General features: G+C 44.5%; 1 protein-coding gene across 3 annotated transcripts in view; it reads right to left on the minus strand.

Moving 5' to 3' along the window:
* Positions 1-23,614, minus strand: part of SI (sucrase-isomaltase) — a 360,959-nt gene that overhangs the window by 193,000 nt on the left and 144,345 nt on the right. For all 3 annotated transcript variants that reach the window (XM_044289835.1, XM_044289836.1, XM_044289837.1), the window contains 6 exons: positions 22,516-22,628; positions 22,035-22,160; positions 11,758-11,889; positions 9,912-10,031; positions 7,240-7,353; positions 3,074-3,158 (listed from right to left, as the gene is read on the minus strand). In XM_044289835.1, the coding sequence (XP_044145770.1) occupies positions 3,074-3,158; positions 7,240-7,353; positions 9,912-10,031; positions 11,758-11,889; positions 22,035-22,160; positions 22,516-22,628 (690 nt within the window). The remainder of the gene's footprint in view (positions 1-3,073; positions 3,159-7,239; positions 7,354-9,911; positions 10,032-11,757; positions 11,890-22,034; positions 22,161-22,515; positions 22,629-23,614) is intronic.

The following is a 23,614-nucleotide window of genomic DNA, read 5'->3' on the forward strand; positions in this document are numbered from 1 at the left end:
ATACCCCAATATGTCAGAGCTGCTGCAGAAAGTGTGGGCCATCTGTGCGCGCTTTTGGCATTCTCACCCTGCTGCTGCTCACCTGTTTGCGATGCAGACTAACTTCGGCCTTCCCGCTCACTGCCTCAAATGCAACGTACCCACAAGGTGGAACTCCACCTTGCACTTGCTGGAGAGACTGTGCGAGCAGCAGCACGCACAGGTGAGTAACTCTGCGGAACAGCACGACTTCACCACCAACGAGTGGGCCTCCATGCGGGATGTGTGTGCCATGTTGCACTGTTTTGAGTACTCCAACAACATGGCCAGTGCCGATGACGCAGTTCTCAGCGTTACTATCTAGGTCTCCTTGAAAAAAAACACTACAGGCGATGATGGAAAAGGATGTGGAACAGGGGGAAGAGGAATAGGAAAAGGGATCATTTCCAGGGTTATCAGGCCAGTCATTCACAAGTGGCTCAGAGGGTGGGTTCTTGCACCAACAGAGGATAGGCACACACCTGTCCAGCCAGGGCACAGTTCTGCAGGATGAAGATGAGGAGTGGGACTATGAGAAGGAGGAACCGTGTTCACAGCAGGGTGGCAACCCAAAGCAGCTTATGGGCATCAATGGAGCATGGCTGGTGGGTTGCAGAGGACACAGACGATACACCACCCACAGAGGACAGCTTGTTGTTGCCTCTTGGCAACCTGGCACACATGAACGACTACATGCTGCAGTGCCTGCGCAATGACCGCCAAGTTGCCCACATTCTAACCAGTGCTGATTACTGGGTGGCCACCCTGCTGGATCCCAGCTACAAGGACAACGCACTGTCCTTAATTCAATCACTGGAGCATGATCGAAAGATGCGCGAGTACAAGCGCACACTGGTAGACAACCTGATGATGGCATTCAAACCTGACAGTGGGGGTTCAGTGGAAGCACAAGGCGAAGGCAGAGAAGAAAGAGAAAGTAGTCGCCAATGCAGCTGGCACACCGCCAGCACCTCAGAAGGGAGAATTAGCATGGCCAAAATGTGGAAAAGCTTTGTCAGCATGCCACGTCGCCACAACAACCAGCACAACCAGCTGATACGGAACATCTTAGCAGGAGGCAGCATTTCAGCAACATGGTGGAACAGTACGTGAGCACATGCCTACACGTACTGACTGATGGGTCTGCCCAATTCAACTTCTGGGTCTCCAAATTGGGTACATGGCCTGAGCTTGCCCTTTACGCCAATTGTATTGTCCGAACGTGTGTTTGGCACTGCAGGGGGGGTAATAACAGACAAGCACAGCCGCCTGTCCACAGCCAACGTGGACAAGCTTACGTTCATTAAAATGAACCAGGCATGGATCCCACAGGACTTGTCCATGCCTTGTGCTGAGCAGACAAGTATACCGGCCACACCCAGCCATTGTTATACTCCAGAGTACTTTTTGTTTACATTCTTTTTTCTATTTCCAAATGTTTTGGGGTCTTCCCAAGTTTATAAATAATAAAAAAAATAATAAAGGAGAAAAAATATATAAATACAGTGTTGGCTACCTCCACCACCACTTTTACCTACACTGCCAAGTCCACCACCTCCTCAACCTCCTACTCCACTTTGACCCCCACCTCCTAGTTCAAGATTATTATTTTATATTTTTTCTATTCTATGTTATTTTAAGTAATTTCCCTATCCACATTTGTTTGCAGGGCATCTGTCCTGCTCTTACCCCCATTTTGCTTCCTTTTGCAGCCCTCTAGCCCTTACTACGACTATTTTACAGCCATTTTAGTGCACCAAAGTTCAGGTCTCCATTGATTTCTATGGTATTCGGGTTCGGGTTCGAGTTTGGGTCAAGTTCGGGTCCCGAACCCGATCTTTGACCCGAAATTCTGCCGAACCTGGCGACCCGAACATCCACGGGTCCGCTCATTCCTAGTTATTACTGCTATTCCCTTAAACAGCTGCATGCACATCTTGTCTGTTCCATGCTGTGCTACTATTGTTTCCGCTACTATTGCAGCCACATACCACTATTACCCTACCTTTTATTCATACACACTGTATTGCTCCTTAAAAATCTTCCTTTGCTCCTTAAAAAGGAAGATTTTTCCAGGCTCAATCAGAACAAGCCTGTTTCTTCAGACAATGTATACAATCGCGTGTATAAATATGGGCTCGCATTCTGCCCCCAGTTAAGGCATAATTTTGGGATGTTTGTGCATAACAAGCCACTGTTTCTTATGACATTAACATATGTGTGTTCACTTATGTAGCGCTCATTCGGATATTTTCAGATATGGCGGTGCCTTCCTCCCAACGCCGTTTTGCCCTAAGGCTTCTTTTTCTAAAGCTACCCCCAAAGAAGCCTTAGGGCGAAACAGCGTTTGGAGGAAGTGTCGCCATATCTGTTGGTAATCCATGTATGTCTGCTTCTTTTTTGAACACGATGATAAGTTACTGAATTGGGTCTTCATATTTTGAGCCTTATATGAATAATGCTTGTGTTCGGCCTTATTGTGCATTCGATTCACCTATGACATGGATTCGGCATAGCTGATGTTGCGGAGCCCTCCATGCCCTCATTTGGATTTCTGGTTGTAGCCAATTAATTTTTATGTATTATTTATGTTTTTAATAATGATTTAATATTAAGTATATTTGATAATAAGTTATGTGGAGGCATTTTTATTATGGGTGATTTTTTTTATATATATATATATATATATATATATATATATATATAGAAATGGGTAAATACATGGCTACTAGTAATACAAAATGCTCTAAAAATTTTCACATTTTGGAAGCAAATGCCCACCAGTGTGTATTTCTGTGTGAAGCCGTCCTCCTTTTTTCCTGTCTTCTGAGCTACGAAGCTGGCTGAGAAATTTGCCAAAAATCGAATGAGCAAAAAATCTGATTCAGACTTGGTCCAAATTCCCACAATTTTGGAAAATTCAGGTTGAATTTAATTAGTTTAGAATTGATTTGATCATCTCTAGTAAGAGCCTTTAATGACTTGCTTATATAGTCACACGCATTTTCCTAATTTATCTTTGTGTGTAAGGGGACCCTTATTTTAAATGTCTTACCAGGTGTGTATGGAGGATAGTTCAAATTGCCAGAAGAACATCCCTTTTGTGATCCTTTGACAAAGCTGGAGACCTCATTCATATCCTGTTAACATATTGTTAAGATTATTCTCAAATACATATGAGCTCATAAATGTCCATAGTACTGCAAACTTTTAGAGTCAAAATCATAGTGAAAATTATAAGGTTCATTCACATAAGATAATTATTGTCTTTCTGTTTATGGCATAGATCGGGGATCGACAACCTTCAGAACTCTAGCTGTTCTGAAACTACAACTCCCAGAATCCACCTTTCACTTCTACGGGAGTTACAAGAACAATTAAGAAAAAATGTGCATGCTGGGAGTTGTAGTTTCACAGCAGCTGGAGTGATGAAGGTTGCTGATCCCTGGCATAGATGTTCCTCTGATCTGTGTCATAGGCATCCATGCTTAGGTAGGCTAATGATACATCTCTATCTCAGTAGGAAGACCTCTAGTATGTAATTTTGTCCCTGTGGAGCAATATACATACTGTATGTATCGGAGCATGTTGAATTCCAGGTTGTTCTTCCAACGCATTATTTTTCTCCTCAACGACAGACAGTGGTATACTATTAGGCTGTCCCTATATTATTAGGCTGATCCTGCTAAAATCAGTTAGTGCAGCCAACTTTAAGTTGGCCCTACACAATAAGGCCTAGTTCACACAAACGTATGGCTTTTATAGTTTTTTGCGGTCCGTTTCCTTTCCGTTTTTCCGTTCTGTTTTTCCGTATGCCACATACAGTGTACAGTAATTACATAGAAAAAATTGGGCACGGCATAACATTTTCAATAGATGGTTCCACAAAAACGGAAAGGATACAGAAGACATACGGATGCCTTTCCGTATGTGTTCATTTGTTTTTGCGGACCCATTGACTTGAATGGAGCCACGGAACGTGATTTGTGGGCAATAATAGGACATGTTCTATCTTTCAATGGAATGGAAAAACGGAAATACAGAAAAAGAATGCTTACGGAACACATTCCGTTTTTAATGAGGAACCATTATAATGAATGGTTCCGTATATGGACCGTATACGGAACACAAAAAAACGTCCCGTACACTCGCAAGTAAAACGATCATGTGAACTAGACCTAAATGTATGGTGGCTGAATCAAACAATTGAGACTGAATAAGCAGACCATCTGATGTGTATGAGGGCCTCATGAATCTCTCCTGACAGCTGATGTTGGGGGTCAAGGAGAAGAGAAAAGCCAGCACCAGAGGTATCAAGCAGCAACTTTCTCCCCACTCCCACTCCCAGCGCATGCATGCTTGGCCATGTTAAAGAGGACCTTTCACCGATCCTGACATTGTGAACTAAGTATACAGACATGGAGAGCGGCGCCCGGGGATCTCACTGCACTTACTATTAGCCCTGGGCGCCACTCCATTCTCCCGCTATGCCTTCCGGTATCTTCGGTCACTAAGTTATAGTAGGCGGAGATTTCGGTCACTAAGTTATGGTAGGCGGAGTCTGCCCTTGTTCTGCTGTAGCGCTGGCCAATCGCAGCGCAGAGCTCACAGGCGAGAACGGGAGAATGGAGTGGCGCCCAGGGATAATAGTAAGTGCAGTGAGATCCCCGGGCGCCGCTCTCCATGTCTGTATAGTTCAAAATGTCAGGATCTGTGAAAGGTCCTCTTTAAGTATGCATGTGCACTGTTAATCATGAGAGAAAGCTGTCAGCCAAATGAGCTTGTTTGGACATTTTTCTCAAGTGTATGGCTGAATTTAAAGCAATTAGTGTTAAACGAATCAAGCTTTGGATCATAGATCCAAAGTTGATTCACACAAAACTTCATTTTAATGCTGTATGGAGACTTGTGTCCGCACAGCATTAAAATTCATGGCCTCCGGCGAAGTGAAGTTCGTTATCATGAGACTTTGGTGAATAACTTCGGCATCTGATTTTTAAACTTGAAAACCATTTTAAAACAGGAATCCGAAGTTGGCTTCAGTACCGACTGGTACCTCTTACTGAAGCTGACTTCAGATCCAAATTGAGACTTCGGTAATAACGTATTCATCTCCGGACAGCATTTAAACAAAGTTTTGAAAGAATTCACTTCGGCTCTATGATCCGAAGTTCGATTAGCTCGACACTAAAATTGAACATCCAGTTCAAAAAAAAATTATAATAATCACATTGAGTAGGGAATGAAAAGAATACTTATCTGGTGCCCTCCTTTTCATCTTTTCAGTTGCAAATCCACAGATTTTGGGGTCTTCTTCTGCTATCCAAGATGGTCAATTCAATTCTTAGGCCCCTTTTCACAGATGTTCGGGCTTGGGATCGGTGTTTTGTAGATTGTATTATTTTCCCTTATAACATGGTTATAAGGAAAAATAATAGCATTTTGAATACAGAATGCATAGTACAATAGGGCTGGAGGGGTTAAAAATAAATAAATAAAAAATTAACTCACCTTAGTCCACTTGCTCACGTAGCCGGCATCTCCTTCTGTCTTGATCTTAGCTTTTTGTAGCAACAAGGACCTTTGGTGACGTCACAGTCATCACATGATCCATCACCATGGTAAAAGATCATGTGATCGATCATGTGATGACCGGAGTGACGTCATCACAGGTCCTGTTCATGTAATTAATGCTCACCCCAGGTCCTGTTCAGCAAAGGAGACAGAAGGAGATGCCGGGCTACGCGAAAAAGTGGACTAAGGTGAGTTAAATATTTTTTTTATTTTTTTTAACCCCTCCAGCGCTATTTTACTATGCATTCTGTATTCAGAATGCTATTATTTTCCCTTATAACCATGTTATAAGGGAAAATAATAATGATCGGGTCTCTATCCCGATCGTCTCCTAGCAACCGTGCGTGAAAATCGCACCGCTTCCGCACTTTTCACGCAACCCCATTCACTTCTATGGGGCCTGCGTTGCGTGGAATAACGCAACGCACAAAGAGGGGCATGCTGCGATTTTCACGCAACGCATAAGTTATGCGTGAAAATCACCGCTCATGTGAACAGCCCCATAGAAATGAATGGGACGGTATTCAGTGCGGGTGCAATGCGATCAACTCACGCATCGCATCCGCGCGGAATACTCGCCCGTGTGAAAGGGGCCTTAGACTACCTGATGCAAACTGTGCATTCGGTAGTTCAAGACATGTGAGCTGTGCTGGCCAATCCAAAAGCAAGGCTGTACAAGCAGGACATTTCTTGGACTACTGAGAAGCTGTGCAGCCATCTTGGATGACAGAAGGTGGCCCTTCAGCTGAAAAGGTGAAAACAAGATCTACAGGAATGCATTCTGTTAATTTCCCAGTTAATGTTATTTTAATTATTTTATTTTTTTCTTGAACCAGGGGGTTGCATTAATTATTCTGTAATATTTATTTCTAAGGCTACTTTCACACTGGCGTTTCTGGGTCCGCTTGTGAGATACGATTCAGGGCTCTCACTAGCGGCCCAAAGTGGATCAGTTCAACTCCAATGCATTCTGGATGGATAAGGATCCTCTCAGAATGCATCAGTTTGCCTCAGTTCAGTCTCCATTCCGCTCTGGAGGCGGACACTAAAACGCTGCTGGCGGCGTTTTGGTGTCCGCCTGACTATGCGCAGCCAAACGGATCGGTCCTGACTTACAATGTAAGTCAATGGGGACGGATCCATTTTCACTGACACAATATGGTGCAATTGAAAACTGATCCGTCCCCCATTGACTTTCAATGTAAGTCAGGACGGATCTGTTTTGACTTAGACTTTTTTCTTTTTAAGAATAATGCAAACGGATCCGTTCTGTACGTATACAAGCGTTTGCCTTATCGGTGCGAATCCGTCTGTGCAGATACACGCAGATTCACGTAGTGTGAAAGTAGCCTAAGTCTGCAGTAGTCAGTTGCTTATAATTGAATAAGCAAAGCAAATATTATTTAATCTGATCTGCCAAATGAATATCACAATCTTAAGTACACATGCAATTTGAACTTGGCTACATCTGTATTTGTAATAAAAGGTCGCTGCATCTTGTGTAATCTACCAGTAGCTAGTTTTGTTACTACTTTGACATAATAAAAAGACATCAGTTTGTTTCAGTGTACGGTGCATAAAGGTATTGTCTGTGATCTATTTGTAATAGAATGATGTAATTTTTTTATATAAAAATATTTTACTTACAATCCAAATTCCATCATAATTGACTTGCTTATAAAATTCCAGGCATTCATTCACCCACCACTTTGTACACTCCTCATTAGTATAATCAGGAAATACAGTAACTCCAGGCCAGACCTAAAATGCAACAAATAATTACATGTTTGATGGTCTCACATATGAAATCCTACTTTTGTTACATGAGCCAACCTCGAAACACTAACATTTACAGCGCAAACTTGTGTTTTAAATTACAAATTCTTATGGAGTGATGGAGATTTGTTCACCTCACATTTCATTATTGCTTCATTTCTCACTTAAACCCTATGAATTTGTCTTTGCTCTGTGATTGCTCACCTCCATATAGATTCATTGTTTCTGGGTAGGAGATCACTAATTATACAGGTCAACACACTTTCCCAAAACATTAATTTAGGTGACCTCACCAGCAATGCTTTCTCCCCATGAATAACCTTTTGCTTGTTCATGGTGTGATAGGTGGCATCTTTATAGTTGGCAGTTATTAGTTACAAACATTCCTAGCAATGCTCCTTCCCTAAAACTGTCCTGGTAAAAGGACCTTTAGAATTTGTTACACAGTTATTTAAACTGAAATAAGACTTAGGTCTATTATGTAAGTTTTATTGGATTAAATATAAGCTATTTGTTGCTATTTGGTTATAACCCTCAATGCCAGTATCATTAGATAAGCATCTTGACCTTGCTTGAATACTTCTTTTCTAGTAGGGTAATCCATTATTTAACTACTCTAATTGTAAAAGTTCATTTCTAAATTATTTTTCCTCCATATGAAAATTCAATCGCCCCACAATTGGACACAAAAAATCTAGTCCATTTTATTTCTCTGAATTAAAATAGAACATTTTTTGAGTATCCAACCTTCAGAATTGCAATTTACAAAAACATAAAGTTACCCATACCACTTAGTCTAAGGCCTCATGCACACGGCCGTTATTTTGGTCCGCATCCGAGCCGCAGTTTTTGCGGCTTGGGTGCGGACCCTTTCACTTCAATGGGGTCGCAAAAGATGCAGACAGCACTCCGTGTGCTGTCCGCATCTGTTGCTCCATTCCGTGGTCCGCAAAAAAAATATAACATGCCCTATTCTTGAACAGGCAGTTATATCAATGGCTGTCCGTGGCATTCCGCAAATTGCAGAAAGCACAAGGATGCCATCAGCGTTTTGCGTATCTGCAATTTGCACACTGCAAAACACACAACGGTCGTGTGCATGTAGCCTAAATATGATAAAAATGTACAATTTTAATTAAAATGATTATTTATTTGGTGAAATTTGACGCAGATCATTTTAGCCGACGTATGAAGACAATCAATTTCTGAAAAGAAGTCAGCTGTGTTTGAAATTTTCGATAGTCGGATGAAAGATCATTCATTCACATAAGATGGTTCATGATTTTATTTTAAAACAATAGGGGTCATTTATGACCAGATATACACCACTTGTGTGGCATAAATCTGGCGCAGATTCCGTTGCAAGCCATGTTGCAGAAGAATCTGCAACGTCTTCCTCGCTCACTCCGGTGGCCGTGGAGTGAGCGGGGAAGGGGACAGACTGGCAGGTCCGTCTCATTCATCATTTTCTACACGTGGTTTAGGTAAAGAAAATGGTCTAAATGTAAGGCAGCAAGGAAGCTGTCTTACATTTAGAATCAACGGTGGATATGCAGAAGTTATGTAGAGGCCTGTGCCTCTACATGACTTCAGAAATCCACCACCAGCACAGGGCCTTTTAAGACTGACATCCAAAATGTCTAAATGTTCCCCAATGTTCTTAGAAAGATCTTTCAACCATTGCTTGGTTGCATTTGGTAGCAATTTGAACAACTGCATTGGCTAGCATGCAGTAAATAGTATATGGACAATTTATTACTTCTATTTAATACGTATGGCTAACTTTAGATACTGCACCAATCTGAGACAAATTCTTCTTATTTGTCTAGAATGTGCACTAACTACATTAAAGCCAATGTCATGTAGTGGGCTTCTAAAGATAGAACCACTGCCAGACCCTTCTGGCGAGGCGACGGCTTATGTCCCAGGAGAACTAAAGCATTGGATAAAAATATTAATTTTCCTGATCCTTATCTCTACGACATCATCTATCTGGGAATAGTCAGTCTCCCTACACAAAGGTTTGGCCGACATAAGACTAATGTATATGGCTAGCTTTGGCATTTACAGGTGGCCCAATTAGAAGATCTTTTCATTCATGGTGTTGACAACAATATATTTCTCCTTTATAGCAGTAGATCAATAAACACTTGCATGGCTTTAAAGTGTCTTGAGGGGCTCAGTTCTGTTACATAAGAAATTGGATAAAGAACATAAAGTACTGTACAGACAGGAAGGTGGACATTAGCTGGTCTGTGAGGTGAGAAAAAATTTGTATGGCAAATTGGTTGAGATAATTCAACCCAGGACATTTCATCTGTGGTGGGTCCCAAGCTGTTCGATCTACGTAGTTTATGGTATCACTTAATTATGGAGTAAAATTTAACAGGAACCATAATTATGTTTATGATTCTCACATAATGGGACATTTCATATTCTTCATGTTTCCTATTATATTGAATGGAAATTTGATGTTAATGATAAAATGCAGCAAAAGTATTAGTAGTATTTATTATCTAAGATTGGAATCTTATAAAACATACCTCTCCAACAAGGGGGGTTCGCCCATCAGATTCATTTACCCACACACCAAGGGCTTGTCCTCTTTCATATGCTTCATACGGTAGATCACCTACTAGTTTTTGATTGGAGATGGCAGGATCCTGCAATGAAATATTTTACTTTATTGGTTACATTGCAAAAGTTTAACCTTCACTTTAATAGCAACATTTTTTCTAATATATTTTATAAACTCAATAAATCACTTTAGGATCAGGAATAATTCAGAAAATATTACAGGACAGTTGAATAGCATTAAACAGGGGTGGACTGTGAATTTAAAGTGGCCCTGGAAAAAAGCCTAAAAGTGGCATCATGTTGTAGGTGGGTCCAAATTGACAGAAGGCATGGCTACACATGTAGGCAGGGTCATCTAATACTATAAAGCAACACAAAATACTATCCTAGCAGAACCAAAGGCCACAGAGTAGCCCAGTATACTGCCCCAGTATGTGTCATTCTGTAGTGGCAATCAATAGTTACAATTTTTCTATCCTGCTCCTTCTCCAGTTTTCTTTGATTAAGATACGGATCAGGATTCTTAAAAGGTGAGATGTGGCCCACAGCATCAAGCCAGCCATACATTCAGCATGCTTCCTAGACTTCCTCTAGTAATTACTGTTATATTGGCCCCCAGTATTATTCTCATGTAGCCAAGGAAAGAAGAAAAAAATATAATACTTGAGTGCATATCCAAGGCCTTTTCCAGCCTATGGCCTGAGATGCCTATGTCCCTGCACTATTTCTACATTGCCTCATACTGTATAGTAGCCTGTAGCCTATGAGGGTAAACAACAGGGCAGGGAGTCATACCACAGTATTCAACACTATCCCTGATCTGAGGAAAGTTGAAATAGTACAGTTGAATTCAGGAGGGCATCTGCAGCTACGAGTGTTAATTATAGATAATTAGATCATTATGTACCCGGCTAGCAGCTGTGAGTAGGGCTTGTGCAGCCCCCATGGATTTGGTCCACCAAGAAATTTCCCTGTAGGGTCTATGGCCAGTCTACCCCTAGCATTAAAACTCTTCCTTTCCTTTAGAAAAAAGACAACTAAGGGGTGATCTAATAACTATGTATATATATATTAGGGGTCAATACAGAGATCTCTCCCATCATCTATTTATCCCCAGGTCTGTGACTGTGACGAGGGGACATCCTCTGAGTCTGGAGGAAAGAAGGAATCTTTTATTCCCCTAAAGTGGGGAAAATTGGCTTCTACCGCACAGAGTTTATATTTTTTTTTTTTGCCTTCCTCTGGATCAACTTTCAGGATGACAGGCCGAACTGGATGGACAAATGTCTTTTTTCGGCCTTATGTACTATGTTACTATGTTACCCTTTCATTTTCTTTTTTTTTTTCTTTATTTCTTTCTTTTCTTCAGGGTTACTTCACTGCTGGGTTTCCATGCTCATAATCCATTTAGCAAAGAATACAGGTTGCCATAGAAGGGCTGTCTCACCATACAATCTCTTTATCATGACGGTCAAAGCTCAATAATCTAATTGCTAATAGACAGGCCCCAGAAAACAACTGATTTGCCTGGGATTGTGAGACAGGCTGCTCATATGTGGTATTGAAATGAATGCATGTCATATATATCCACTGTACTTTATTGGTGGATCTCCCCTGTGGCTAATAGAGAGCTGTCCAAAATGTAGGACCTCCCCTTCTATAAAGTCAATATGGTTTAAACAGGCAGAATAACGGGATTGTCCTGATGGGCAAACTCAGTAACTAGAATATATGCTGATGAATTTGAATGGAATTTTGAAAAAAAAAAACACCCAAAATCTAAGGTAATATATACTTCCCCTTTAAACTCACCAATATGATGATATATTTTTGACCATTGGCATGCAGGTTTTTAGAAAAGTTTGGAAGATCTGCAAATTTTTCTTTGTCATAAGTGAAATCCTTTCTATTTTCCATGTAGTCGATGTCAGTAAATTGAACGTCCTAAAATGAGTGAAATACATAAAAAAACATTCATGATATATCCATAAATTAAGATGTCATATTCTACATAATTCAAATGTGTCCACCTTTACCTCTCTACTAATTTCTTTGAAAGAATCTGAATTTCTAAAAATTTGCAAATGTAATCAAAATGCACATTTTTTGAGTTACTCATCTCCGAATATCTTGAGCCAAGGCAAAGTTAAGGAAGCAGATATCTGTACAGTTACACCAATTTATGACATATTCTCATTTGTTATAAGTGTTATATATGTATATCAGTATTTTGTGCCAAATATGGAACATATTGTGATTTTCTAAGACATGCCTTTATTTTCAAAATTGTAACACATGGCACAGAACAAGCTTTAAGAAGCACTCCCACAAAAATGTTTATTCTCTGACCTATTACATGATGCAAATTGTAGTGAAAGGCACACTTCTTACTGTTGGCTATATTTGTTAGTTCTCCCCTTCATTCTGGTTCTCTATTATAGTAAAATGTGTTTTTTTTTTCCTATAAGTACAGGGAAGGTAGCATTTTTTTTATCAAGGCTGTATTTGTGAGTTATTTGCTTCCTTCTGGCCCTAATTTGTGTCATGTGACCAACACTCTGACTCTCCAACTGAGACATCATCTTATGAGTGAACAGGAGGGCAGTTTCTCTATTCATTCCTATGAGACTAATACAAAGGCTTCCTTAAGAATAAATGGAGAAGCTGACTTCCTGTCCACACATAAGAGGCTATCTCAGTTGGAGAGTCAGAGTGACGGTCATGTGGCAGAGCTGAGGACTTTGACATAAATACAGCCTTGATAAAAAGATTACCTCATCCGTGTACTTACAGAAAGAAAAAAAAAAACTTTCCTATAATGACATGGTATACCCTGAACTGATTCTCTTCATCTTTCATCTATTTTCACACCCACTCATAGTACTGCACTACGCACAATTCAGAAAAAAATTCCCTTTTAAGTTTATCTTACAGCTGGTCAAGACTAGGGTTGAGCGAATACAAAATGTACAGTTCAGGTGTTGTGGAAATTTTATTAGGATGTGTATTTAATATATTGTGTATTGTCATTATGTCTCTCAGTGTCAGGGTAAACCATTGGAGTGGATATCTTCCAGTGTATGTCCTGTCACAGCTGCTGGGTGCAGGGGTCTCCGTCGGTGAATGGTCCATGTGCTAAGCACTGGGCTGTGGGCCGGGGGAGACTGATGTGTTCAGCAGAGCAGTGTTTTGTTGGCTGATGTATGGATGCCGGCTAGGGCCCCCGCGCAAGACGCAAATTTATTGGCTTGGCGTGGATGCATTTGTTAAGAGAACAATATAAACTAAAGGAACGTGCGTTTGTTGTCTCTAGTGCGCCTGATCAGCCGCTGGAGATATTGACGCATGTGGATCATAGTAACTTTATCTGGCATTGATCACTAAGCAAGGCTGGATAAAGTTCACTCCAGTGGTAATGTTAGATTATTGTATACATGTGTTTGTTAGCTATGTTATTCTAAATGCTTGTCTTCCTATGTCATCACTTCCTGTATGTCATCACTTCCTGTATCCTTGTCTTGGGCCAGCCCCTTTACACCTTTTGTTTAGTCAATAAAGGACGGAGACTGGGCAAGGAGGGGGGGAGTTGCTCAGAATTTCAATCAAGATGGTAGCAACTAGGTCTGTCTCTTACTGCAGCTGATGGGAATAGATTTACCTTTTTCCTTACACAAACTTTGATGCGAGCTGATTACACTATTAATTTTTCTACAACAGATTATTACAAATTTCTATTTCAGATATCCATTCCCATCAGCTTCAGTAAGAGACAGACCCAGTTGCTACCATCTTGATTGAAATTCTGAGCAACTCCTCCCCTCCTTGTATCTAAATTCATCTTCACCTAAACCATTGTAATTTTTATTGAGTGACAGGACAGGCAGAGACAACATAATTTCACCTGGCCCCTGTACTCTAATGAGTTGCCTTGGGAATCAGCGCATGCACAGTACAAGCCTTATGCTTGCTGGGCCGAAGGAGTCTATACTGCACATGCTCGGATTACATCTCTCTACACCTGGAAGGGAAAGATGTTGGCATCAACTATCCCTATGCCAAGGTCCATCTCTTGCAGCTGTAAAGCAATATCATTGGTTAAGACACAGTACAGACTCCTTCTGCTCAGCAAGCTTGAGGCCTGTACTACATGTGCGCTGATCCCCGAGGTAAAAACACCATCACAAGAATACAGGGCCATGCAAAATTATGTCATCACTGCCTGGCAAGCGCACATCCAATAATTAATTTGGATTACTATGGAAGTTTGTTGCAGAAATTTTCTGTGATTAAAAATCAGTTCCATTCATTTGAAAGGTGAAAAGAACCAACTATCATTTGCACAAAACGTCTGCAACAAAATCTGCCTCATGTGAAGGAACACTGTCACAGTTTGCAGAGGTAAATCATTTTGTATCATGGCCTGTGACCAGCCGGTGGCAGTTGGAAGATGGAACTTACAGTAGCACGTGTGACTTGCTCATTCAGCTCAGTAGCAGGACCTGCATATTACTATGCAGACTGAACACCAGAGGGCACCATGGTAATGAAATAAAGGGAATATCTCAAAACTAGAGCATTTTTGTAGCAAAAAGTACATTACAAAAGTAAGTCGTTTTTAATGCTGCATTATGCAACACTAGTCTATAATGTTAAGACATCCCTTTTAATTTGTTAATTTACTGTAGCAATGTACTGGATTACAACAGACAGTAGATGTTAGTTTAACTAAATATAATAATGAGACAAGCAATAATTTGTTCAGTACATGGTTTTCCAATACTAAATACTATAATAAGTTTAAATTTAGCTGCCAAGTGTGATGAATACCACCCCTCGTGTCCGCTGACGTCAACCACGTCGAGCTCACGAGACCTGGTATGATCACGGGGTTTACCAACAACGTGAAGTTACGCCCTCCAGAGGAGCACGTAAGGTCAGGCTGGTATAGTTTACACACACACCTCCTGTCCACGCGGGCACAGAGAGGCAACAAGCTGGAAGGGCCTTTTCACTGCCGCAGTGAAAACAGCCCACACTCAGCCCGGGTAACTGCCACCAGTTTCTCGTTTGATATAAGCCCGGTCCGCTAACGGGATTATATAGGGTCAGAAACCAACCCGCGGTAGCTTATAACTAGGCCAAAACACGGACGTGGGGATTCGTGATCGAGATACAAGATAGCACAAGATTAAATTATAGATTTAATCGCTATAAGAGCGCACTAGATATAACACACTATACACAGACAATATATATACAGTGGTCTGAGGTTACAGATTACAGGGTATATGGTTACAATAGGATTAAGCAGTGTGAAAGTAAGTTACCAAGTATGATGAGAGTTCCTTGGCGATGTCCTGAGCAGGAGGCCACCCGAGGGGCTGTGTTCTCCTGCTATTTCCTGGGTCCCTCTAAACACATGTGTAGCATGCGACCCCTCTTCAGAAAAAGACGCCCCCTACTTGCTGGCACCAGGCTTTTAACCTGGAGCTGGCCCACCCCCTCCCTGCCTCAGGGAGGGGTCAACTCCCCCTCTTCTGGGCTGACGGTGAATGACCCACAAAACCCTTTAGGGGTCATAGCTCCAGACCAGAGGGTCACAGGGAGATGATTCTGGGACTAATGGACCTGCCTGGGTTCCGGCTACAAGTAGAGCCCAAACCTGGTACCGGTAGGTGGCTTCTATGGGGAGATATGGGTATCTCCCTACCCCGACTGGGTACGAGTAAACCAAGACCATGGGACCGTACCTCGTGGCCACCGGGACACAAATATGTATCCGGTTTGCGCCTGCGATGGCCAGGTGATTCATAATTCCTTATGAGAGGTAGGTGCCAATATGTCTAGGAAATCTCATTGATCCAGGCCAAAGCAGATACCCCCTGCTGGGGGGTTTTCCTGCAGATTCAGCTGGCTCCAAACTGGTGCATGGAGGTGTGAACTTTTCCTTGAAGCAGGGCCCTCCTGTGGAGTTCCTTACCTCTGCAATCTGTCAGCACATGGGGGGTGTAAACTTATTTTGCATGTACCCTGAGTCATGCCAAGAGATGCATAAAATTACAATCAGGGCTGGGGGGCTTTGAAGCAGGGAAATCCCTACCTCTGCTGTCTGTCAGCAAATGGGGGGTGTGAGGACATGGCTGACAGTAAATTTTAATCCATATTCCTCACACCTCCCCCTTTTAGAGGGCGCCAGGGGGCAGCACATTCCTGTGCTCCCCCGTGCGCCCATCCGCGCCCTCCCTGGTGGTTAATGGCAAAGTGGTACGGCCGGAGAGCCAGGCTCCTGCGTACCAACCTCCCATTCGTTCCTGACCCAGGTGGTCACCTGGATTGAGCCTGACCCTGAGGCCACAATGGCTGGCCTCAGACGGAACCATAAACGGCCGCACGCAGTCGGCTGCCTGTAGTACCGGGAAGCTGGAAAGGGCATGCTCCAGCGCCTGGAAGGCCGTCTCGCAGTCGTTGGTCAAATCGACTGCGGAGGGCAGCTTCTTCCTGGTGCGGTCCGTCAGGGGCCTCGCCAGGCTACTATAGTGGGGTGCGAACTCCCTATAGTACCCGGCGGAGCCCAGGAAGGATATCGCCTGGTGCTTGTCCCGGAGGGTGATCCAGGATGAGCTGGCATCCCTTCTCCCAGGTTCCGGTTCCGAGGCTTCCCTGCCTACCCGGGGCCCCTCACTTATGCCCAGCTGGCACTTTCCTGGCGTAAGGGTCAAGCCTGCCTGGCCGATCTGCCCGAGCATCTGCGCCAGATGCTCTCGGGGATCCTCCCATGTAGGACCGAAGACGGCAATGACCTCCAGGTACGCAGCCCTTCCATGCTTGTTTGCTAACATTTCCCGGAAGGGGTGGCCTTCTGGGAGGGCACCTGCCTCCCGTGCCTTCTGCCTTCCCCGGGCGTGGTCCAGGGTGACCAGGTGCATCCTGGCATTGAGCTGCTGGTGTGCGAGGTACGGTCCCTCCCAGGCCGCCTGAAGCTTAGTCTGAGGTACCGAAACCAGTATCCATGCTTGCGGACCCACGTGATGGGTCCTCTCACAAGCTAACTGGTCGTACCCCTGCTTCTGGACGGTCTGGGCCTGCCCCATACTGTCGTGCACCAACCGCGACAAGGCCGGCGCTTTTTCCTGGAAGCGCATGACACACTCGATGACCGACGCCCCAGGGGTGGCTAGGTCTCCACTCCAAGCCTCTGCCTTAGCGGCCCCTGGGTATCTGGTTACCGGAGTCTCATGCACAGCCCACAGAAATTCTGCCCTGTACGGATAGGATACCACAAATGGTCGGTCCCTAGGCCACGCCCCTGGTGAGCCCTGTGGGACCGTTTCCTGGCACAACCGACCTTGGTCCCAGACCGCCCTCTGGAGGTCTGAATCCAAGGGAGGCCGTGCCATATGCTCTGTGAGAGCTTTCAAGCTGGCGCTAGCCCCTAACGCCCCCTGAAACCCCTGGTGGGACGTGGTCAGAATGGATGAGACTGCCACGTCCCCTGCCAGTTCTACTAACTGCTGGTCCCTAGGCCACTCCTCCGGTGAGCCCTGCTGGACCGTGACCCGGCACAGCCTTCCTTGGTCCCAGACCACCTGCTTGAGGTCTGAGTCCGAGGGAGGCAGCGCCGCTTGCTCCCTGAGAGCGTTCAGGCTGGCGTCAGCCACTAACGCCACCTGAAACCCCTGACTGGACGTGGTCAGAATAGATGAGACTGCCACGTCCTCTGTCAGGTCCCTGGGACCTGTCTCTGGGCCTCCATCTGACTTGGCAGACACTTGGTCGGAAGGGGGAAAGCCATCAGACCCCTGAGGGGCCCCTAGGGCCCCAGCACTCCCACTGCGCGTGACAGCCGCTGCCACCGCTGGTAGTGCCTGCTTCCCCTCAACTCCCGACCAAGTCGCCAGTCCAGGCGGACTAACCTGGCCCCCTGACATCCCAGTGGTGGAGGAACACTGCACTGAGGCTTCACCTGGCAGTCCCACTTCTCCTGGGACAGCCCTGACCTCATTTGCATCCTCCCCCCCTGCAGCTGTCTGCCCCCTGCTTGTCCCCCCAGTCACCACACTGGAGGACAACAGGTCCCAGCATGCTTGCTGGCTACATCCTGGGGCTTCAGCCCAGCTGACAGGAATGACCCCCTCCCCACTGAGGGGAGAGGCACACATTACATCCCCCACATCCCCATCAACATGCATAATAGGTACATTCACAGTATTATCAGGGGGGGACATCACATCACATTCTGGGGAATCGGACCTTGGGGTGTCAGCGGCCACGTACATAGACACAAGCCGCCCCAGGTCCGTCCCCAGCAAAACACTGGCAGGGATATTTGCGGATACCCCCACCTCCCTTACTCCTCGGCCGGCGCCCCAGTCCAGATAAACCTTGGCGACGGGCAGCGCCGGGTCCACTCCTCCAATCCCGGAGACAGTGAGGGATCTCCCGGGCAGTAAATCATGGGGCGTCACCAGTTCAGGCCGTACCAGTGTCATTTCAGCGCCGGTGTCTCTAAGTCCCATGGCCACGGCCTGGCCCACGGTGACCGGTTGAACATTGTCAAGGGACCTCCCACCACCCCCACCCACACACAACACAGTGGACGGTTTCCGGGTTGATGACTGGGACGGATCCCTCGGGCGCTGGGGACACATGGCTTGGAAGTGTCCTGGCTGCTTACACAGGTGACAAAGTCGGGGTTCCCCCACCGACGTGGAAAGTGCAGCAGGGGCCGGTGCCCACTTGGGCCTAGGGGCAGGGGTAGCAGGTGCAGCGTGCGTCTTACCCCCTCTCAAGCCGACAGGTTTCCGGGCCTCTGAAGTCCTGTTGTTGGTGTATTCATCGGCCAGGGCTGCTGTTGCGGAGGCCCCCTTTGGCTTCCGGTCACGGAGGTACTGCTGGAGATCCTCTGGGCAGTTCCACAAGAACTGTTCTGTGGCGATGAGCTCCTTCAGCTGCTGGACGGTGGAGAGCTCCAATCCTGTGGTCCATTGGTCGACCGCTCTCAGCAAGGCCCGCATGTGATCAGCCCAGCTCTGGGTAGAACCCCGGTGCAAATTCCTGAGCCTTTTCCGGTACGACTCAGGGGTTAAGTTATACTGCCTGACCAGAGCCTGTTTGATGTCCTCATAGCTCAGGATGGTCTCGCTGGGCAGGTACCCGAAGATTTCAAGGGCTTTTCCCCTGAGCCGTGGCGTGAGGAATCTGACCCACTGGTCCTCTGGCAGCTGGTATTGATGGCAGGTGGTCTCAAATGCCAACAAAAAGGTGTCCAGGTCCCCATCTTTGTCCAGTAGGGGAAAGTCCTCCGCCCGCAGTTTCGGAATCCGGACCTCTGGAGACTCACATTGGGCTGGGGATGGCTGCTGGAATTGGAGCTTTAGCTGGAGCATCTGTAGCTGGTGCTCACGCTCGGCCCGCTCGCGACGCTCTGCAGCCTCTGCTTGCTCGCGACGCTCTGCAGCCTCTGCTCGCTCGCGACGCTCTGCAGCCTCTGCTTGCTCGCGACGCTCTGCAGCCGCCAGTAGGAGCTCAGAGGCTGCCTGGTCTCCAGCCTGGAGACGGTCCATGGCAGCTTGTAGGAGAGCAGCTGAGCCAGCTTGGCTGGGGGGAGGGGCAGGTGGAGCGAGGCCCGCCGCGGACCTCACCTCTGGCGACTGGCTCCTTGGGGAGCTTTGGTTGTGCTCCCACTCGCCTTCCACCTCCTCTCCGCCCCCATTTAAAGCATCGGCCATCTCCTTCGATTTGCTCCTTGTGATACTGGCCGTCATTGCAACGGGTGGTCACTGACACCACTGCAACCTGATGCACACACACCTTATTGTATCTGCCCTCAGACAGTCTAGTGTTGAGCTGATCTTAAGACTCCAGCAGCAAGAGCTACTGCTGGTCGTCTTTAGTGTCTGGGAGTATGGGTCTCACACTCACACACACTAGTATCTCGATCCCACTTTGCTGCCACCAATATGTGATGAATACCACCCCTCGTGTCCGCTGACGTCAACCACGTCGAGCTCACGAGACCTGGTATGATCACGGGGTTTACCAACAACGTGAAGTTACGCCCTCCAGAGGAGCACGTAAGGTCAGGCTGGTATAGTTTACACACACACCTCCTGTCCACGCGGGCACAGAGAGGCAACAAGCTGGAAGGGCCTTTTCACTGCCGCAGTGAAAACAGCCCACACTCAGCCCGGGTAACTGCCACCAGTTTCTCGTTTGATATAAGCCCGGTCCGCTAACGGGATTATATAGGGTCAGAAACCAACCCGCGGTAGCTTATAACTAGGCCAAAACACGGACGTGGGGATTCGTGATCGAGATACAAGATAGCACAAGATTAAATTATAGATTTAATCGCTATAAGAGCGCACTAGATATAACACACTATACACAGACAATATATATACAGTGGTCTGAGGTTACAGATTACAGGGTATATGGTTACAATAGGATTAAGCAGTGTGAAAGTAAGTTACCAAGTATGATGAGAGTTCCTTGGCGATGTCCTGAGCAGGAGGCCACCCGAGGGGCTGTGTTCTCCTGCTATTTCCTGGGTCCCTCTAAACACATGTGTAGCATGCGACCCCTCTTCAGAAAAAGACGCCCCCTACTTGCTGGCACCAGGCTTTTAACCTGGAGCTGGCCCACCCCCTCCCTGCCTCAGGGAGGGGTCAACTCCCCCTCTTCTGGGCTGACGGTGAATGACCCACAAAACCCTTTAGGGGTCATAGCTCCAGACCAGAGGGTCACAGGGAGATGATTCTGGGACTAATGGACCTGCCTGGGTTCCGGCTACAAGTAGAGCCCAAACCTGGTACCGGTAGGTGGCTTCTATGGGGAGATATGGGTATCTCCCTACCCCGACTGGGTACGAGTAAACCAAGACCATGGGACCGTACCTCGTGGCCACCGGGACACAAATATGTATCCGGTTTGCGCCTGCGATGGCCAGGTGATTCATAATTCCTTATGAGAGGTAGGTGCCAATATGTCTAGGAAATCTCATTGATCCAGGCCAAAGCAGATACCCCCTGCTGGGGGGTTTTCCTGCAGATTCAGCTGGCTCCAAACTGGTGCATGGAGGTGTGAACTTTTCCTTGAAGCAGGGCCCTCCTGTGGAGTTCCTTACCTCTGCAATCTGTCAGCACATGGGGGGTGTAAACTTATTTTGCATGTACCCTGAGTCATGCCAAGAGATGCATAAAATTACAATCAGGGCTGGGGGGCTTTGAAGCAGGGAAATCCCTACCTCTGCTGTCTGTCAGCAAATGGGGGGTGTGAGGACATGGCTGACAGTAAATTTTAATCCATATTCCTCACACCAAGTGACATAGTTTTATTTTTGAAAGCCATTAACTGCCTACTTCCATTTTGTTCTTTACTTAGGGAGTTATTTCCTAACAGAAATACATCTATATTAGGTATATTTCTGGCGCAAATTGTGGCACAAAGGTTTTTTGTGCCGCAATTTATGTCTTTTCCCTGCCCACGCCAGGTTTAAAAAAGTGGGCTTGGTGTTAGCAGGGAAAGGGGACTGGCCGGCAGGCCTGTCTCATTCATCATTATCTACGACTATTTTAGGTATAGAAAATAGTCTAAAACTCATCAATTTAAAAGCGGCAGTGGATCTGCTGAAGTTATATAGAGCCAATCGCCTCTACATAATTTTGGCGGAACACTGGCAGTGCCTTATTAATACCGGCGTCTAAATCATCGGTCTTAATAAATAATCCCCTCAGTGTCTTCCCTTCAAAATTAGATTTAAAAAAAATATAATAATAAAAAAAAAGGTCATACAAATATTAGGGAGTTGATCAAGTTGTATAACATTGCATTAATGTGTGCATTACACAGCAGCTGTTATTCGGTTTCAGGATGGTGGGCAGGTTTTGAAGCCTCTTCCTATTCTATGGATGCAATTCTATAAAATATAATATGTTGTTGTGAAACTCCACATTCAAATACATTTGCTCCTGAACCAGCAGATTTCCATTTTTAAAGTCAGAAAGTTTTGAAATAGTTCAGAAACGGCACTGTAACTAATACTGGGCAGTCTTAGGGAATATTGGCTTATATACCCATTTTCTACTCACATATGGAATATTAATTGCTCGGTTTCTTTGAACTACGTCCTTTACTTCATCAAGTGATTTGTAGCCCCATCGACTGAGATGGAACCCGAGAGTCCAATATGCAGGCATGTATGGTTTTCCAATAAACTAAAATAAATAAATAAAGATGATAATGATGATACAGACCAAGAATTGCATTTTTACAGTTGATTTTACACTTACATTGCAGTTATATCATAGCCATGGACATCAGTAAAAACAAGCACGAAAACTGATGCTTCCCATAACAGCAATTTTGGTTATAGCAACATGCAACACAAATAAAGAAAACACAAGTAATACAAGATGTATTTCTCTTTTATTTTTTGAAGAACTAAAGAGATAATCTTCTTCAATCATAAAAGAGGAAATGTTTTATCCCCTCAATATCCTGGACTGTTATTTGTGACTTAATATGTGCTTCATTCTCTGATAAAAATTTAAGCCAAAAAGCAATGCATACCTCTAGATACTCCATTACAACTTCTTCTGGATTGTTGCCAATGAATACATAAAAGTCCAGGATTCCTCCAATTGTTCTATAGGTTACTGCTGGTGTAGGCTGAATTATTACTTCTGCAATGTAAAATGGATTAAGAAATATGAAATGGCATAGATGATAATAATAATAATAATAATAATAATAATAATAACAATAGTAATAATAATAACAAGTTGTATAAGTGAAGACTCGGACTGGCATCTTAAGCGAGAGTTTCTTAGAGAAGAATGCAGATGGGCACCATTTACTATATCTCATATGTCTATTTGTATTTTAATTTTTTATTTTTTTATTTTTTTATTTTTTCATTTTTTGTAATTTTCTTTAAAAATCTTTAGTTTATTTTTATTTTTATTATTTTTATTTTTATTTTTATTTTTATGATAATTGTACTTTATTTTATTTTTATTGTCCTTTTTATTGTCTATTTTATTGTTCATTTCATCTATCATCTATCTTTACCTTTTTATTTTTTATTTTATTCCTATTTTTATATAGAAGGTTTGTTATGAAAAAATAATGTCTATAGTTCTTTTTATATTTGGTACTATATAGTATATATATGTTGCCCACAAAGTATGACACATGTGTGTCAAAAATCCTCTGTCTGGATCCATGACAAAATCAGGCTGCAAGTGGTAAATTCCCTGCAGCCAATTAATTAAGAATCCAGACCAGATATTTCATCAAACCCAAAAAGGGGATATAAAGACATGTCCAGTTTGTACACAGGTAGCATTTCACATTTGCCTACTGAGGAAGGAACTACGGTTCTGAAACGCGTCTAGGATAAATCAGTGTGAACAGGACCCAGCCAGTGGTGCGCTATTTCTGTCTAAGCATAAAAAAGGATCCGTGCTATTTATTATTTATAACCACCCGAGAAAAATCCATGCGGTAACGGCAGCGACTTAATCTCTGAAGAGGACTGATTCAACCACCATTTAAACAGTTCCTGTGAAGGGGAGTTGAACCCCGTACCGGTATAGTTCTGCTATACGAACTCCCGCTACTCCGACTGGCGCAGGTGGATGTCATCACCGACCAAGTGAACCATCTA

Source organism: Bufo gargarizans, chromosome 4, assembly GCF_014858855.1.
Source record: "Bufo gargarizans isolate SCDJY-AF-19 chromosome 4, ASM1485885v1, whole genome shotgun sequence".
NCBI lineage: Eukaryota > Metazoa > Chordata > Amphibia > Anura > Bufonidae > Bufo > Bufo gargarizans.